We start from the raw sequence: 18,271 nt of genomic DNA on the forward strand, positions 1-18,271 counted from the left end.
AACATTTCTTTCCGTGTTTTGTTTCCCCTAATGTCTTTTTGTTGTTATTTTCACTAGTAACAGTTAATATTAATTTTTTTCATCTTTAACGAGATATTTCCAAGATGAATGAGATTCAGGTGCTTGATTTGGCCATTGCGCAATATTTAACTTTTTATTAGTCTGGTCCTCGTCCTATCAAAAAAAAAACAGAACACTAAATAATTTGAGCGTACGTACCAATAAGAGAAAAATGTATGACGAATTAGATAAAACTGATTTTGCAATAACTTGACCATATTCCTGTTTGTTCCAAAAGTAGACATATCACCAAGATGCTCACTACTGGTTCGAAATGCATTTGGTCGATTTTGCGCCTAATGGATGCAAGTGGGACCTTCCTTAAAATCCTGCCATTTCTGAGCAGCTTATCCTCACAAGGGTCGCGGTAGTGCTGGAGCCCATCCCATTTATCTTTCCTCATCTGTCTAAGCTAGCTATTAGCTTCCATCTGATCTATGTGTCTTAATGGATGCAAGTGGGGCCTTCTTGAACTTTGAGGATTTGATGAAGTGTACTAAATAATACTCGGTAACCTAAGGGTTGTATGATGAAAGTTAATTTAAAAATGAAATTAATGGGTGAAATGCAAACACGCTTTGTACCGTGTACAATGTTTTCTTTTTGTATTTTCTTGTATGTAGTGCTATGTACATGATTTGTGGGCTCACTTTTGGAACTTTATTTCTCTGTGGGATGTTTATTAAATTTTAATGTTAGATCTTGACTAATAATAGTTGGAGGGGAATAACTCGGAATAATCCAGGACAGTACAATAATCCTTTTGACAGTACCTTTATGTACATCTGATAATTTTAATATGACGTACGATTCTAAATAAAGTGGAAAAGCAAGACCCCGAAAGGGACAAGCCGAAAGAAGAAGAAGAAGACGACGACGAATAAACTTGCGGAGTGAAAAAAATAAATAGTGCCCCTCTCCTACGCATGCGCATGAGCGATTGAACTTTGAACTCCTGCGGGCGGCGAATGAAGAGCTGAGAAACAAACATGGCGGAAAAGCGCAGCCGCCGGCGGCGATGTTCACCTGAAGCCGAAAGACGAGCAGCGTCCCTGAGACGGGACGGCGATGCCGCTTCTCGTGACGGCTACTCGAGACTCTCCAGGCTGCTGGCCGCGGGATTTTACGGACTCGCTTCCTTTGTCATCGTCGTTGTGAACAAAAGTGTCCTCAGCAGCTACAGGTGAAGTCCAAAGTACGACGGCGGAGCTCACAACGATCTACTTTCTCGGGAAAGCTGCTTATGCGGGAACACCTTCGTACTTTTAGCGTTTTGAGCGGATGACAACATTTCCCCGATCGTGTTTTAGCCACCCAACTCCAACGCTCATTAGAGAAAAAAAAAAAAAAATAAAGTCTCGGACTGACTTCTCCAGTACGGGGTCCCTCAGGGTTATGTTCTCAACTTTTGTTCTAATTATTATCTCACATCACTATTTTATTTCATGTTTATACTTTAAATGCATTTTAAAAAAAAAAAATCCCCAACGTTCTTGCGTTTGTTGCATTTCATAACAATGAATGGATGGGTTTCCAATGACGTCACCAGCACCCTTAGACCAATCGGATAAATTAAGGATGGAAAAAAAACTTCACCTGTCACCTGTGTTCTCTGACCTCTATGACACACAAGATGGCGTAATTGGAAACCTGTCCATTGAATTTGGTGTCAAGATGATGAGCATCTTCACAAAAAAGTATCCATTTTCTCTCTGCACTGCTTTTGAACGCCCACTGCAGATTTCCCTCGTCGACGTTTGTTGGGATCGGCCAAGTGAGTTCAGTATTTGCTTCCCGCGTCCGTCAGCGTCCGCCGGTGTGACCGTCTCGCTTGACTTTGCTTCGCCAGATGTTGGCCACGGTGGTGATTCTGAGGGTGGGCAAAATGCTGACTGTCATCTCATTTCCGGACATGGACCCGAGTATACCGCGCAAGGTCAGCTTTCGATCCTATTTGGCCTCACAAAGTCCGCGCTTGTGTCTTGTAAAGGTTTCTTCCGTGTCGGCCTCCTCTTTTTGTTTTACTTACTTTTATTTTTCTTCCTCCCGTCTGCAGATGTTCCCGCTGCCTCTACTCCATGCAGGGAATCAGATATCCGGACTGTTAGGGACTCAACGGCTCAAGTCAGTTTCTAAAAATGTGTACCCGGTTCCACCAAGCTGTACAGATTTGTTGTGTTTTCGGTTCCTCTTGACAAAAGTCTTGCTGCAGTTGCGCTGCGGTGCGCGAATGGCGCCGTTGAGGTCGTGCCACTGCACCTCCGTCAGCATCATCTCCGTTTTCAAATGTATAGACGAAAAGTCAAAAGTCCGCCAAAGATAAATTAGACGAGTGCAGTTTCCGGAAAGTCGACTTCAGGTCACGTTAAAGCTGAACTGTACCACCTGGTGGAACCACGGATACGAAGTGACGCAAGGCGGCTTTTGCAACTGTTGTTTTCCCTGAACTGGATTAGTTTACCCATGTTTACGGTTCTGAGGAGGTTCAGCATCCTCTTCACCATGCTGTGCGAAAGCGTCCTGCTCAGGCGAGTCTCGCTCGTTTCCAAGCAATAAGGTCGCCGTGGCGACACTTCAGCCGGACACGCGTTTACGATTTCCCTTTTTGTCATCAGAAAGACGTACTCGACGGCGATCCAAGCCACCGTTTTCACGATGATCTTCGGCGCTTTGCTAGCCGCCAGGTGAGTCGGCCCTGCCCGTGCACAGGAAGCGTAGTTCACAAACGGGGGTGCAGCCTTGTACGTGTTTGTCGTAGAATCTTTTTTCGTGGGAGCACACTGAGAAAGTGGCACTTTTTCTACAATTTGAAATAGTGCAATTTCCGACCTACAGAGCGCACCTGAGTATAAGCCCCACCATGTACATTTGCAAAGGAAATACCATTTGGTACATACATGAGCCGCACCTGTGTAAAAGCCGCAAGTCCCACATTGAAACGCGAGATATTTACAAAGAAAGGCGGTACACAGCAAGAGTTTTCAGAGTACCTTAACATAGCAACAACACAGTAGCACGAAGTGGGCTGGTTAAAAAAAAAAAAAAAAACTAACAAAAAAAACATACCTAAATCACTGAAACGCGGCAGTAACACAACAGCGCAGAGCTAACGCTTTTTCCATCCTGTTTTCTCTGTGGCGCTAACGCTGGCGCGATGCTAACAGGGCCAGTTAAAAAAAACATACTGGTAAAAATCACTGAGACACGGCAGTAACACAGCAGCAACGCGCTAACGCGGCGCTAACAGGGCCGGTGGAAAAAATTAAAAAATACCGGTAAAAATCACTGAGACACAGCAGTAACATAGCAGCAACACGCTAGCACAGCGCTAACGCTAGAGCGGTGCTAACAGGCCGGGTTTAAAAAAACAAAAATAAAGGTAAAATCACAGACACGGCAGTAACACAGCAGGAACATGCTAGCACAGCTCTCATGCAAGAACAGCGCTAACAAGGCCAAAAAAAAAATCAACATACGGGTAAAAGTCACGTCTTCGACACATATATTCCACCGGTCTCACTCTTACCTTTTCCGCACAAGTGGCCCCTTGTTAACGCTAAAGCTAGCACTGATACTAGCGGCCGTTAGAAAAAATGCACAAATTAGCCGCATCACCGCATAAGCAGCGGGGTTGAAAGCGTGTGAAAAAAGTCGGAAATTACGGTAGTCGGTGCACACTTTGGGTACCGACACACAAACGTGACCGCATGAATAATTGTCATTTTGATTGCGAGACGGACGGTGAAGGCGCTTGATTTGTGTGCCTGGTAGCGCCGACCTGGCGTTTGACCTGGAGGGCTACGTCTTCCTGATGCTGAACAACGTGCTGACGGCGGCCAGCGGCGCTTACATGAAGCAGAAATTGGATGCCGAGGTGACTTCATCATTTCGTTTTCTCCCCCCCCATCAGGCCGATCAGAACTTTGTGCTTGCGCACCCGCAGGACTTGGGCAAATTTGGACTCCTCTACTACAACGCCCTGATCATGATTTTACCCGCTGTGGCGTACGCGTACTACACCGGAGACGTGAAAAAGGTTTGAATGTTTTTCTTCCACTTTGCAAAATGGGGACTCTTCTTCTGGATTTGGAGTCGTTTTGGAAATTATGAATACACAATTTAAGCGGCCATTTCAAAACTACATTCATGAGACTATTTGGCGAGCGCAAGTTTTTTTTTTTTTTTGGTGTGCCGTGAGGAATTTTATCCCGTTTCAGTTCATTGGTCGGCAAATCATTCTTCACTACAAATAATTTATCGTTGTTTTTATAGCTCTACGAGCGACAGCGGGTGTCGGGCTCCACCATCGAATGCTTTTCCACTTCCGCGAGTGGAAAAAATTGACAAATTAAATATAAATAATCTGCCAGATGGCATTCAAACAAAAAAAATTACAACGGGGAGAAAAATAACTCAACCTTGCTGTGGATTTAACGCTTACCGTAGGATTGTCACATCCCGTAAGTACCACAAGATGGCGGCAAAACCCTTGGATCGATGAGACGAAGCTCCTCCCATCACTTCAACATACCGAAATTCCCAGCGGCTCACCGAGTAAAGGAAATACCATTTGGTACATACATACGCCGCAGCTGTGTAAGAACCGCAAGTGCCCACATTGAAACACGAGATATTTACAAAGAAAGATGGTACACAGAGTTTAAAGCTAGCAACCGTGCTAATGCTAACAAGGCCGGTTAAAAAATATCACTGAGACACGCCAGTAACCCAGCAGCAATATGTTAGCACAGCACTAGCGCAGTGCTAACAGGGCCAGTAAAAGTCACTTCCTCGGCACATATATTCCCCCGGTCTCACGCTTACCTTTTCCGTTTGAATGTCCCCTTGTTAGCGCTAAAGCTAGCACTGATGCTAGCACCACGCTAACGCTAACATGGCCGATTTAAAACAAAACTTACCAGCAAATATCACTGAGACACGCCAGTAACACAGCAGCAACACAGTAACGCTAGCGCAGCGCTAACAGGGCCTGTAAAAGTCACTTCCTCGGCACATATATTCCGGCGGTCTCACTCTTACCTTTTGCGCTCGAGTGCCCCCTTGCGGCCGTTAGGAAAGACGCACACATTAGCCGCATCACCGCATAAACCGCAGGCTTGAAAGCGTGTGGGGGGGGGGGGGGGGAGTCGCGGCTTGTAGGCCAGAAATTACGCTAATTGCTTAGCGCCAAAATAAAGACTTTGACCTGTGCACAAAAACCGCAAATAGATGAGAGAGCAAATGATCAACGGGGGGGATCGCTCATAAATTTCTTCATCGTCATTTAAATTGACTTTATGAATCTTCAATCTGCATTTTAAATAGCCGTTTTCTGTAATAAGTTCATGGGGCTCCCAATTTGCTAACCAGCGCCTTTTATCCAAAGTATCATTGACGATCTGAGAAATGAAAAATGGGAAAAGCAGGATGGATTCTTTTTCTCAATTCACTTTATTTAATATTTCACAAGTGATCATTGGAGCGTTCCCATGAAGCGGTGCCTTTCTTTCTTTCTTTCTTTCTTCCTTCCCGTCACAGTGCTGAGACTTGGGCTCTTTGTTTTCAGAGTTTGGACTTCGACGGCTGGTCCGACAAGCTGTTTGTCGCGCAATTGGTCCTCTCCTGCGTCATGGGGTAACCACGCCGCCGGGCTCTCGGCAACGCGGCGGCCGCGCTCCCGACGCCGTTCTAATTGGTCCTCGATGCCTCCGCCAGCTTCATTTTAACGTACTCCGTCATGCTGTGCACGCAGTACAACTCGGCGCTGACCACCTCCATCGTGGGCTGCATCAAGGTAAAACCGGCCGGCCCAGGCGCCGCCCGCCGAGTCGGATAATCGAGCGTCGCTGTGCCTGTGCTTGCCGCAGAATATTTCGGTGACCTACGTTGGGATGGTCCTGGGCGGGGACTACATCTTCTCCTGGACCAACTTCATCGGGTTGAACATAAGGTAAGCCCAGCTCGCGCCTTTCTTGACAGGACGAGCAAAAGAGATGCGGCGTGTGCACGTTATAATCATCACATTGTGACAAGTGAAATATTTCACCCAAAACATTCACATTTTTCACATCTTTGTCCTTAAAAGCATCGCTGGCAGTCTCGTGTACTCCGTCATCACCTTCACACAAGAGCCAACGAGTAAGAGCATTTCCAGTGTTTTATGTGAAATGATACATTCTGCTAATTCTACGTTTCCATATTTTTAACAGAAAAGACGTGAATCTCACCTTGAAGAAAAGACACCCGCCAATCACTTTTTCGTCTCTTATTATTACCATATGGCAGCTTGTTCTGCATGTCGTTATATTAAGTCTGTAGGTTTTTTTTTTCAATTGTGATGTCATGTGACTAAGGAAGCGTAACTGCGATTGGCTGGCTGTTCAGTTCTGACCTGAAGTAACCCTGCCAGGTGGCACAGACGGTGAATTTCAGACAGCAAATTGTAGACGGGTTGAATCGTTAACGGAAAATTCCGGTGGTTTGCAGTGTTTTGAGAAGCTTTTTATCGACGACTACAAATTTTCAGTGGCGCCGCCATTTTTGCAAGTCACATGAGCGACGTGGGCCGATGCGACGTGTTCCGTGCCGTTCCAAATTTCTGATTTATCTTCATCCGATGAAGAAATAGGAGTATCGGCGGAGTATTTCCATACAGATTTGAACCTGTGGCTGTAAATAATGTTAAATATTCAGATGGTTCTTCCGTCTTCCCGATCAACCGATACTGCTGTATTTCCTCATCAGATGAGGCGAAATCCGCGCTGGCCGTAATTGTGTCCCGCGTAATCGAACGTCAAATCGGCGCACGTAGGTCACGTGGCTCGCCCAAATGGCAGCGCACCTGAAAATCCGTAATTGTCAATTAAAAATCTTCTCAAAACACTATTAAATGAGATGATTTAACATCACATGATCAAGATAAGAGTATGTATTACTGAATAGATTGCTACTACCGTAATTTTCCTTTAACATTGACAAGTTACACTGAAATCCAACTATTGACGAATGTGCCGACTTTACATTTCAAATTCAAATCCTGGTGGCACTTTTTTCCTTCCATACAGGTCCGAACTTTTTCCAAACGTGACTGACGAAGTTTCTTTCGGCTTGTCCCGTTAGGGGCGACCTCCACAGCGTGACCTCTCAGATGAGCGGACATATTTGTTTGGCGCAGTTTTTAAACGCGAGACGCAACCCTTCTCGGGATATGAACTCACGACCCCTGGTTAACTTTTTCATTTTTTTGTAATTAAAAAACAAAAATTGTTTTTAATCAAGCAACAAGAGTGGTTGTTGGCTCAGCGTGCTTGGAGGCGAAAGGATCTTCATCCGGAGTAAAGTCGAACGCAGCGAAGCCATTTGGGGGCAACTTGAGCCGTCGGGGGTGTGGCCTAAATCTGCCAACGTCAGAACCGACGGAGCCCGAAATCGAACACGAGTCAAACAAGGGGGGAAAAAAAATGGAACCTTTTTTAAATGACGTGTATTTCAGATTATCATGGGGAAAATGGGCTCCTAAAGAAAGAAAAGAAAAGAAAAGGAAGATGTACCAACGCATGTAAGAAATCGATACAAAGCGTAGAAATCCGACGCGTCAAAAGAAAAAGGGCCAAGCGAAGAAGCCCGAAACGAAGCCATCTGCGGTTCCGACGCGTTTAAAGGACATCACTGATGTCAGCGGCTGGACACAAACAAACCGGCGCCGGTTCATTTCTCCAATGCGGTCCTGCTGCTTCTCAACCACCGAAAAATGTACAAGAAAAGTGCAACGAAACATCACCGGCGGCGTTGGCGGCTTGCCCCTTGACGACTTTAAAACTCGACGCCGTTCGCGAACGTTCAAATGGCTTGAAAAGCAAAATCCACATCGTAGACGATTCTGTTAAAAAATATAAATATCTTGTGTAAAAAAATAGTCACGGGAGTCGTTTTTGTCTCGTAACGAGTACGAATAGAAAAAAAGAGAAATTCTTGGCAAAATGCTTTGAGTCCGTCGAGTCGCGACAGAAGTTCTGAGCTACGTGGTTGGCTCCGGACGCCAGACAAGACTGGGTCGCGATCCTTCCCCCGCTTGAGGATCGGCGGTGTTTTTTTTTTTTTGTTTTTTGCTCAACGGACTTCTCGCTGACCGTTTTCCACCGAGACTCTTCAGTTCTGCTGGGTTCCGGCAGCTTCCGCTTGGTTCTGGGCTAACGGCTCCGTCTCCGTCTCCATCTCCATTTTGACCCTCTTGGCCGGCCTGTCCGCCGCCGAGTCTCTTTGGTCTGCGGGAGGTTCCGGAGAACCGTTTTGCTCGCGGCCGCGCCCGTTGGGGTTGATGTCCGACGAGGGGAGGGGCCCGTCGCCCGACGGGCCGTTGGAGTGGACGGGCTCGGCTTTCGCTTGGCTTAGCGGGACGACGACGTGCGTGCCGTCCCCGAGGTGGCCGGAACCGTGGCCCGCGACGCCTGTCGAAAAACAACGTCAGGTTGTCTCTCCCGCCCGGTGTCGTTTTGCTTTGGGTCCCCGTCGGCGCCGGCGCTCACCGTTGTGTCCGCTGCTGTCTTCCCTCTCCGACTGGCTGGCGCTGCTGCTGGACGTGGTGGGCGGGGGCGACGCCGCCCTGCTGGAGGCCACGCTCTCCGTCTCGTCCAGTAACCTGTCCATGTAGTCCCTGTCGGCACACAGCGGCACGCGGGCCCGTCACGCACGTCGTCTGCGCCCGTCGCGTGTTTCGCGTCTCGAGCCGGAGCGCGTGAGGACGGACTCGGCGTGCAGTCCGTCCGAAAAACGATGCGCTTTTTACCACTTGTCACGTGACAGCCGCACGTCAGCATGAATCTCAATTTCCTCACACAAACGCCGCATAATAGCGACATTATTTTTTGGGAGAGAGGGAAGGAGATACTACAAATAAAAAAATGAATTAAGACCCCAAAAATAAGCACATACAGGAAAGTCTCGGTTTTTGAACGAAAATGTAGATTTTTTTTTTTTTTTTTGCTTCGGTTTTTGAACAAAAATCGACTGGAACGCCTTCAACAAAGCCCGGAAATAACATATTGTGCGCGGCCAGACCAGCTGACCCACGCCGCTGAAAAATGACATAATTGCGCGCGGCGCAATCATACGTGTTACGCGAGTGACTGTAGTTTTTCCTTCTCATTCTCGTCTCGTATTAACCCCCAATCATGGCTTCAAAGAAATGCTTTTTTCCATCTCATTGTTGTTTTTTTTTCAAGTCATTCTGCACTCTTGTTAATTTTTTTTGTTTTACAAGGCCACAGATACGGCAATACATTCCCAGCCAAGTGTTCATAACTACTAAAGCATACATTTCGAGCAAAAAAATAAATATATATCTGATTTTATTACACAAAGTATTTAAACTATACATGTATTTCTACTATGCAGTTTATTATCAGGAAAAGCTAAAAAAAAAAAAAAAAAACCCTTTAAAAAGCCCAATTTTTTTTTTTAGGTTTGAAACACATTATTTCTTTTTCCATTCATTGTAATGGGAAACATCGATTCGGTTTTCGAACAAATCACTTCTCGAACCGTAAGCACGATCAAAGGATGATCAACAATTTTAACGTGCAAGTTTTATAAATTGTATTACGAATGAAATATATCTTGTCCATACACAAATAAATAAATGTACACAATATGATCATTCATTATTTCGGTGCGTACCTTTACCCCCCAAAATTCAACTACAAATCCATCTAAGTAAATTACAAAATTGAATTCAGATTTGCAACATGGCATGCAGGCGTGCTTTCATAACGCGTATGTGTCCATTCAAAAACGTTTCATTAAATGATTAAAACGCATGAATTTGGCAACAATTATTAACGTCATGTGTCGTTATCAGTAAATAATCGACATTTTTGCGAGTAATTGCTTCTGAACTCTCACCGCGTTATTGTGGTGCTCGATCGATTTTGCGAATGAAGTCGCTTAACAGAGCGGCAACTTCCTTTGCATCGCATGGGAACTTATTTTTGACATATTTATCAATTTGTTTCCTCTCAAGCACCGCCATCGTGTTGACTTGAAAACGGCCCCTTGAGCTGCCTCGTATAAAACAAGCATTTTCATTGGTCAGGAGGAACACAATCGACCAATCAACAGACGTGTATCTAATCTTCCACCTTGCTTGCAAAAGTCGGACGGCAACATGAACAAGTGTGGATTGTGGCACGCGTTACAGTCGGAATATTGCAGAAAAACTGATTTTTTTTTTTTTTTTTTTTTTTTAAATCAATGCAATTTAAAACGACGGAATTCCGTCTATAAACGGAAAAATGACGTCTGACTCGCGAAGGCTTTACAGTCCCTTACTTGCTTCCTTTTGTAGCCACATAAAAAAGGTACAAAATATTGCTGAAATGGGCGCAAAATTCTGCCTTTCTTGAACGTCACGTCACTATTCTGGCATTTAGCAAAACAAAATCCGATTCGATTATCCGAATTGAACACAAAAATGTAGTTTGATTTTATCATCAGGGGAGGAAAAGGATGCCTCAGTAGATGTCAACTTTCATTTTCATATTCTATATATAATTACAGTTCCAAGAACTTCAGCCTAAAAGACACGTCGTTCCCCCTTCCTAAATGTATCCGATTCGTGTAATCATAGAAACAAACCATCATCGGGAAAAAAAAAAAAAGCAAACTTACGTGACGCCGGGGTGAAGGTTGTATTTCCTTTTTCCGAGTCTGGTTTGCTGTGCAAAGAAATCATAACGCTCAGACTTCTTCCACATGTAATAAAAGGCCACACATTCTCCTACAGACCTAGTTCTCACCTGAAAGATGTAATTCAGCACACACACGAAAATCACCGTTATTGCCATCATCAACACAAAATGTCGTCATAACACAACGGGCGCAAAAGAGGGCTGCACGGGGGGGGGGAAATCGAACACTCAGCGCATTTACGAGTGTGAAATTCACGTCAGGGCGATCGGATCTATAAATCTATTCAGTGCTTGTACATTTATTTCAACAGACGATAAAACTGTCAACAGGATTAAGGCAATTTCAGTTTTTCGTTCACATCATTTTTATTTGGATAAATATTTTTCAACCTTGACGTGCGTTGCATACCGTCATATCCGGCCCGCAAGCCGCCACTTTTTTCCCCCCCACACGCTTTCAACCCTGCGGTGATGCGGCTAATTTGTGCATTTTTTTTTTCTATCGGCCGCAAGGGGGCACTCGAACGGAAAAGGTAAGAGTGAGACCGGTGGAATATATGTGCCGAGGAAGTGACTTTTACCGGCCCTGTTAGCACTGCGCTAGTGCTGTGCTAGCATATGGCTGCTGTGTTACTGGTATGTTTCAGTGATATTTGCCGGTAAGTTTTACTCTAACCAACCCTGTTAGCGTTAGCACGGTGCTACCATTAGTGCTAGCTTTGGCACTAGCATTACACTCTGTGTACCGTCATATCTCGTGTTTCAATGTAGATTTCAGTGTGGGCGCTTTACACAGTTGCGGCGTATGTATGATATTTACCGGTAAGTTTTATTTTAACCGACCCGGTTAGCATTAGCACTAGCTTTAGCGCGGCGCTAGTGTTAGCGCTAGCGTTAAACTCTTTCTTTGTAAATATCTCGTGTTTGAATGTGGGTACTTGCGGCTTTTACACGGCTGCGGCGTACGCATGTACCAAATGGTATTTCCTTTACAAATGTACTGGGTGAGGCTCGTATAAAGGTGCGCTCTGTAGGCCCGGGAATGACGGTAGTTAAAATTGTAATTCATTGTTATGGCTCATGGATTATGATCAGAAAAAAAAAAAAAAAAGTTTCCCTTACCTTGTTGGCCTGTATTAAATGAAAGTCTTTCCCGTAGGATTTTAGCCCTTGTTCAAAATGTCTACATTCTTCTTCAGTCCAGACAGAAAGTTCTTCTGCAGGGACGAAAGTGTTCACACTCAAACGTAAAACTTTTTTTTTTTTTTTTATTTGCATCAAACGTAAACGCACGTACCTCTGGCCGCTTTTACATTAAACCGAAGTCTTCTCAAAGCTTCCTCTGTGTCAAAGTCACATTTCACAAGTTCGTACAATGCCTGGAGGAAAATGGAAAATGGCTTTTTATTAAAAACGTATGGAAAATTTGGTTCGAGGAATCGGGGGGGGGGGCTGCCGCTGACATATTTCTCGCAGGTTCTTCACCTGTTCATTGTCCTTGATGTGGGATCCTTCCGGGATGGCGTCGACGCCCTTCTCCTCTCCCGTACGTCTCGACGCCTCCATCAAGAAGCCCACCACTTTGTTTTCCGGCAGACACTCGGGGTTCCACAACAGTTGGTCGTCGTTTTCGTAAACTACGCGGCAAATCAGAAGAAAGCAGAGGGATTATTAATACGCGGTCTGATTTTTTTTTGGGGGGGGGGGGGTTTGCCTTTTTTACAGCTTTACCTTTTTCGTTTTCTTTATATTTACACAAGCCAGTGGGGGTTTCTGCCTGGTACATGGAGCCGACCATGATCTCCTGTTGGGAGTTTGAAGACAAGGCTGTTTCTAGTGCGGCTCAACCGAAGGATGGAAGTGTTGGGCACAAAAATAAAATCATTTTTTTTTGATGAACTGTCTAAACCTTTATTACACATCTACAACGCCACCCTTTGAATACATCGGAACGTCTCCGGTCAAACGGCCGTCTATTCATTTGTTGTCGTTTTGTAGCTCTACATTTGATTTTTTTTTTCTCTTCCCCCCCCCCACATCAACCGAACCGGGCAGCTGGTAAAGCGTAGGCCTCACAGTTCTGAGGACCCGGGTTGGATCCCGGCCCCGCCTGTGTGGAGTTTGCATGTTTTCCCCGTGCCTGCGTGGCTTTTCTCCGGGCGGGCACTCCCGTTTCCTCCCACATCCCAAAAACATGCAACATTAATTGGACACTCAAAATTGCACCAATGGGGCAAATTTGAGTGCAGCTGTTTGTCTCTACGTGCCCTGCGATTGGCTGGCAACCAGTTCAGGGTGTGCTTGTCGATAGCCAAGATAGGCTGCAGAACTCCTTGCGACCCTCGTGAGGATAAGCGGCAAAGAAAATGGAAGGATGGATGGATCAACCGAACCTCGAACTGGGTATCAACATCAACGGCAGTCGTCCTCACCTTTTTCCAATCTTCAGACGGAATATAATCCTCGTCTTCATCCGACTCCTCCTCTGCGTCGTTGTTACCTGACGCACGTCAGCGCATTTTACGAGACGCATTCGACGAGCAATTGACTCAAAGCGCGAGGAAGGCGACGCGACATACTTTCAAAGTACTTGTGCTTCTGCGGACGAATAAGTTCTGATGTGCCAAGGCCCCTGACGGAACGCGTGCGCCCCTCCGAGGTCACCGGGGGCTCGTCCTCCGCTGTTGTGGAGTTTTTGACGCCGTCGTGCTGAAATGACACGTCGAGCGCCCCACAGGATATTCATCAGGTTAACAACATCGTTTCTTCTCCACTTCCCTTCCACCCGCTGTCGGCATCGCATCCCCGCTGCGGGTGCACCTCGGGCGGGTAAGAGCGAGTCGACAGCTCATTGAAATAATAAAAAAAAATAAAAAATAAAAAACATCCATCATCTGCCAGCACATCTCAGACGACCGACATTGTCGGTGTTATTCTTGCGTTTTAAAGGTCTAATCCAGAGGACCTATATTTTATTTATATATCACACAAACGTAGCAAATTTTTCATTAAAAAAAAAAAAATATTTTTAAAAATCTCAACACAACAGAAATGAAATTAGAGAATTTTTAAAATATTTTTTTATGAAATTGCACCTACGTTTGTATGATAGACAAATATACATTTCCTCCGGATTAGACCTCGAACACAAATTAGTTTCTCCTGCCATTTTTTTCAACCAATAGAGGGTGCTAAAACATTGTCAAGCGAGTTTGAATCCAGTACAATAAATGGCACAAGGATAAGCAGGGCAGGTGGCTTCTGCGGCGGCGGAGATGTCTGAGTAGACAAAATCGACTTACTCACGTAAGTTGATTTTTTTCCTCCAGCCCAAGTCTATCTTGAATCAATTTAATTCAACAGTCGGGTTTTCTTTAGTGCATGCGACATACTAACTGATTCCACTTCAAAGCAAACGTTATCGACGCTGTATTGCGCCAAGAAACGCCAGAATCTAACCGACCAACCTCATTTCTTTTTAGCTCGCCAGTGCCCCTGCTGCTTTCGTCATTGTCCAGCTCATCGTCCTCATCCTCTTCTTCGTCCTCTTCTTCCTGTTCTTCATCCTCCTCTTCGTCCTCATCTGCCGGCGAAGCCCCTCCGTAACCGTACAGATTCAGGAGCTCGTGAATCGGCATTTCTCCTTCCTGGCGAGAGAAGGAAGTGACAACTTTGTTTAGGACACACCAGCAGCACAAAAAAAAAAAAAAAAAAGAAGGAACCATCTGGAAACGTACACGTGCGAGATCTTCAATCTCATTGGCGTTGGCCTCATCAGCTGCCTCCAACATTTCCTCCTCCTCCATTGTGCGTTCGTCATCAAAGTCGTGGACAAGCATGTCCGCCGATGGGTCAAAGTCATGGTCAACAGAACCCGCTGAGCCCCCTGAACACCCAAGTTGGAGACATATTTGGTTATCATCAAATAAGCCTTAATTCGGCCAGGGAAATCACAGAGAAACTCATGAATTCATCAACTACTTCCAGTTCAGGTCAGTGAAGGTATGCATGTGTTCTTTATGAGTCTTAGAAATCAGAATTAATAGCTATGTAACTACACTGCTCTTCTAAAATATTTTAACTAATAATAAGAAATGCCAAGTGTTTAAAAAGATAGTTCTCCCCCAGTAACCTGAACTGAAACAAATTGCTTTGGGTCAGCCAAATGCAGAAGTCAGATTTATCACATTCTGTGGTCTTTTATCACGCTAAAAATGTGTGCTTCGGCGTATATTTCTCGATTGCAAAGGCGATGTGACCATTTTAGAATCAAGTCAAAAATAAGTGAGAGCAAAATGTTAACTTGTGTGTCAAGCACCCACAAAAATGAACGCCACATACCTGGGCTCGAATTCCCAAGGGAGGACTGCAACGAAATCACACATAAAGCCAAATTAGCATCAAAATATCAGCAGCAACAATGAACAAGCAGCTTTTCCCCAAACGACGGAAACGGTCCGCAGAAAGCGCGCCTGCCACTCGGCGGTCCCTCAAAAGACTGTCGCGAATTCCTGCTGGAAATTCGAACTGGACTTGATAAATGTTCGTACGTGTGGCAGGCATAAAGGGAATTATTCCGCTTACACGGTCCGTGAGCGTTTTTCGCATTTAAACTGGCGTGGAACTCCCAAGTTGTACGCTAATTCCATTGCAAACGCAAGCTAACGCTTCCAAGTTACGCGTGGTAACATCAGCACGCGCACACAAAGAAAGACGAGAAAAAAAAATCGCAGTTAAAAGACACACCAGCGCGACATAATTGTGATCCAAATACGTCATGTGGCAAAATGAAGAGTTCCGAAACAGAACCGCAAAGTCGCTAACGCCGCAGCTAACGCTAGCCAAATCCGAAGTTTACTCAACATGCTAATAAAAGAACGCGTTAAAATGTCCAAAAAGCCAAGCAATGCGATGCTGGCTCGGGTAATTAAAAACGCGTATGACACAACACATGTCCGTGCGGCTGAAAGCAGTAGTTTTGCCTGGATTTTAATTTTTTTTTTTCTATTTTGCGATTATTTACTTCACTTTCTTACCTCCGCCATGTTTTGCAATCCAGCAGGGTCACGCCAGTACCCGGATGTACAACCCCGCCCACCTGAACTCCAGCGACACAATCGTTTGTTGCTGTTGTTTTTGTTTTGTTTTCGTTTTTAGTTTTTTGGTTCGTTCGTTCGTTCTGGTCTGCCCGACGTCGTGTGCGGAGGGGACCACGCGTCATTTTCTTGTCACAAAAGAAACAAAAGACCTTCATTTCCTATCAAGGAAATAAACTCCCATCAAAATGTCCAATTTTTGGTCAAGTATTGATTGACCATTCTTTCAGCTTTTTCCTGCCGAAGCATTTTGCAGGGGCTTTTTTGGGGGTGCTGAGGCGCCCACAGAACTTTAACTTTGTCGCTTTAAACCAACTTATCAAAGTGCAGACACTCAGAACTTTTTGGGGTCCCTTTGGGCGTGGACTGAGATAGACAGAGACCCGCCATTAAAAGTGGGACCATTTGACTCCCCATGAAAGTATAAACCCCAAATGTTCAAAATAACGTGGTAATCATTATTTCCAAATACTTGCCTATCACCTGAAATCCTAACCTTACAAAATGTTTATATCTGCCTTTTTCCTCACGAGTCACTACAATTGAATCGCCTGTAAATTTTGAATATCCTTTGTCGGAAACTGAGATTGTGTTCATGATGACATCTACAAAGTCGTCTCTGTTGCTACGTAGAGAGCCGACATCACTTCAAGCCCGCCAGTAAGGCAACGCTGCAATTTTTATTTTTTACATGAATGGGCAATTGTGTCTCCTTTACATTTGCAAAAAGAAGGTCATGTGTGGAAGTAAACGAGTGCCCCCAGGATTTGAAAGTGATCACATTTTCAATAGTTGTTACGATTCGCTGTCGAAAATTCACCGTCTGTGCCACGAGGCAGGGTTACTTCAGGTCAGAACCGAAGAGCCAGCCAATCACAGTTACGCTTTCTTAGTCACGTGACGTCACATACTAAGAAATGGCTGTTTTGTCACAAAACCCTCACAAATTGATTTCCAGAAAAAAAGATGAAAGACTGAATGTTGGGATGGTATTTTATCTTTGTTCGTTGCACTTCACTCAAAATAAACGGCATAGACGCTGGCCACCCCGTACAGGGAAGTGTTCTTCAAAGACCACGACGCGAAGGTATCGTTGGTGGGGTCCCACAGACAGCGGCTGCTGATCTGCATGCTCTGCCCGGCCAGCTGGCCCACGTGAACCAAGACCACCACCTTGTACCTGCGGATCATGAGCTCCTTGACGCGGGCTCGAATCACCTGGGGGAGGACATCCAACGGGATCAGCCGAGGACGCTCGGAAGCGAGCCCCCGTCTGGGACTCCCGTCGCGACGGCGCCCGCGTACCTCGCACAAGGTTTTTGCCATTTGCCGTGCCCATTCCACTTCGTACTTCTCCTCTTCCAGGTAGCTCGTGAGCACGTCCTTGAGGATTTCCAAAATGGCGGGGGAAGCGAAGCGTTTGTGAGGTCCTGTTGTCAAAACACACAAATCAGCAATCGTTATCATTTGCAGTGCAACCTTAAAGGTCAAGTGTCATGCCTATGAACATTCCAAAATAGATATCGTAATGAAAAATACATTCACTTCAAAGTCTATATGAAACAATAAATATGAGCGGACAGCGCGTCGTCCAGGAAGTGTCATTCTGCGACATCCAAGCGGTCGCCATATTGGCTCCATCCTCTGTCCGTGACGTCACCCGGACATTCGCCAATGAAAACACGCGTTGGACCCCACTATGGGAGACGAACACGCCCCCTTCTGACGCGGAAGCTCTTTTCGAAGAAGAGAACATCACACAACAATATTACACTATTGTTTCCAGCCATATTCAGATGATATGCGACCACGGCCAAAGCGCCTCCCCGTCCGATCCACTTTCACGGCCGAAGGTGAGCCATCGCGGTCTGAACAACGCTGCCGATAATGCCGCACTCAGCCGCGTGGCGACGACAGCGCCGTAAAGCGCCCCGGCTCGGCGGTGTTGTTCGTCGCGGACGGCGGCGGCTATGAACAACGCCGTAAAGCGAGGCGCCCCGGTGCCGAAAATGAGCCACACCGGACGGCTGCGACGAGCCACTATAAAAGTGTGTTTTTAGGGCCATTTTTTAAATCTTGATGCCAATTAAGGAACTATGTTGAAGTGACTTGAGGCGCTTCCCTGTAGACCAAAGTAATGTTTTTATGCCACCTGGACACCATTTTAGCGGGGTTCAGATTACAGATACAAAACGTTTAACAGAAACGTCACAAAAAATAAGTTTCTGCATCTGGTTTGCCTCCATCTATCCCTTCTAAACGAATCCGCTTAGGATGAGCTGTTTTAAATGGCCCAAATGACTAATCCATAAATCCATTTTCCGGTGTTGTTGTATTTGCGTGGCTTCACCTAGCTGGTAGGTGTTCTCGAGCGTCACAACCATCCGCTCGTCGTGATGTTCATCGATGCACGACACGTTGCTCAGAGAG

The 18,271-nt window shown here is 45.5% G+C and overlaps 2 protein-coding genes across 7 annotated transcripts; one reads left to right on the top strand and one right to left on the bottom strand.

The window, feature by feature from the left end:
* Positions 1-1,000: 1,000 nt before the first annotated feature.
* On the top strand, positions 1,001-7,391 carry LOC133510833 (nucleotide sugar transporter SLC35D2-like). 3 transcript variants are annotated; one of them, XM_061839222.1, is made up of 13 exons: positions 1,001-1,243; positions 1,801-1,834; positions 1,910-1,996; positions 2,117-2,184; positions 2,517-2,588; positions 2,676-2,744; positions 3,832-3,934; positions 4,004-4,096; positions 5,627-5,694; positions 5,776-5,854; positions 5,928-6,010; positions 6,146-6,198; positions 6,270-7,391. In XM_061839222.1, exons 1-13 carry the CDS (start codon positions 1,050-1,052, stop codon positions 6,278-6,280), a joined length of 1,014 nt encoding a protein of 337 aa, XP_061695206.1. In that variant the 5' UTR covers positions 1,001-1,049; the 3' UTR covers positions 6,281-7,391. The 3 variants fall into 3 exon arrangements, with proteins under 3 accessions (XP_061695206.1, XP_061695208.1, XP_061695209.1); XM_061839224.1 differs by having other exon boundaries at positions 2,544-2,588; XM_061839225.1 differs by lacking the exon at positions 3,832-3,934 and having other exon boundaries at positions 1,104-1,243; positions 1,694-1,834; positions 3,971-4,096.
* A 132-nt stretch (positions 7,392-7,523) lies between these two features.
* Positions 7,524-18,271, bottom strand: mier1b (mesoderm induction early response 1b, transcriptional regulator). Of its 4 annotated transcripts, none has more exons than XM_061839219.1 (15): positions 18,192-18,271; positions 17,147-17,271; positions 16,896-17,059; positions 15,087-15,111; positions 14,483-14,631; positions 14,213-14,392; positions 13,325-13,454; positions 13,178-13,245; positions 12,477-12,549; positions 12,231-12,382; positions 12,043-12,124; positions 11,868-11,962; positions 10,726-10,772; positions 8,586-8,713; positions 7,524-8,507 (listed from the first exon to the last, which is right to left on the bottom strand). In XM_061839219.1, the coding sequence occupies exons 2-15, from the start codon at positions 17,178-17,180 to the stop codon at positions 8,209-8,211; spliced, it is 1,626 nt and encodes a 541-aa protein (XP_061695203.1). In that variant the 5' UTR covers positions 17,181-17,271; positions 18,192-18,271; the 3' UTR covers positions 7,524-8,208. The 4 variants fall into 4 exon arrangements, with proteins under 4 accessions (XP_061695203.1, XP_061695202.1, XP_061695205.1 ...); XM_061839218.1 differs by having other exon boundaries at positions 10,726-10,853; XM_061839221.1 differs by lacking the exons at positions 16,896-17,059; positions 17,147-17,271; positions 18,192-18,271 and adding an exon at positions 15,782-15,916 and having other exon boundaries at positions 10,726-10,853.

This window comes from Syngnathoides biaculeatus, chromosome 13, assembly GCF_019802595.1.
Source record: "Syngnathoides biaculeatus isolate LvHL_M chromosome 13, ASM1980259v1, whole genome shotgun sequence".
NCBI lineage: Eukaryota > Metazoa > Chordata > Actinopteri > Syngnathiformes > Syngnathidae > Syngnathoides > Syngnathoides biaculeatus.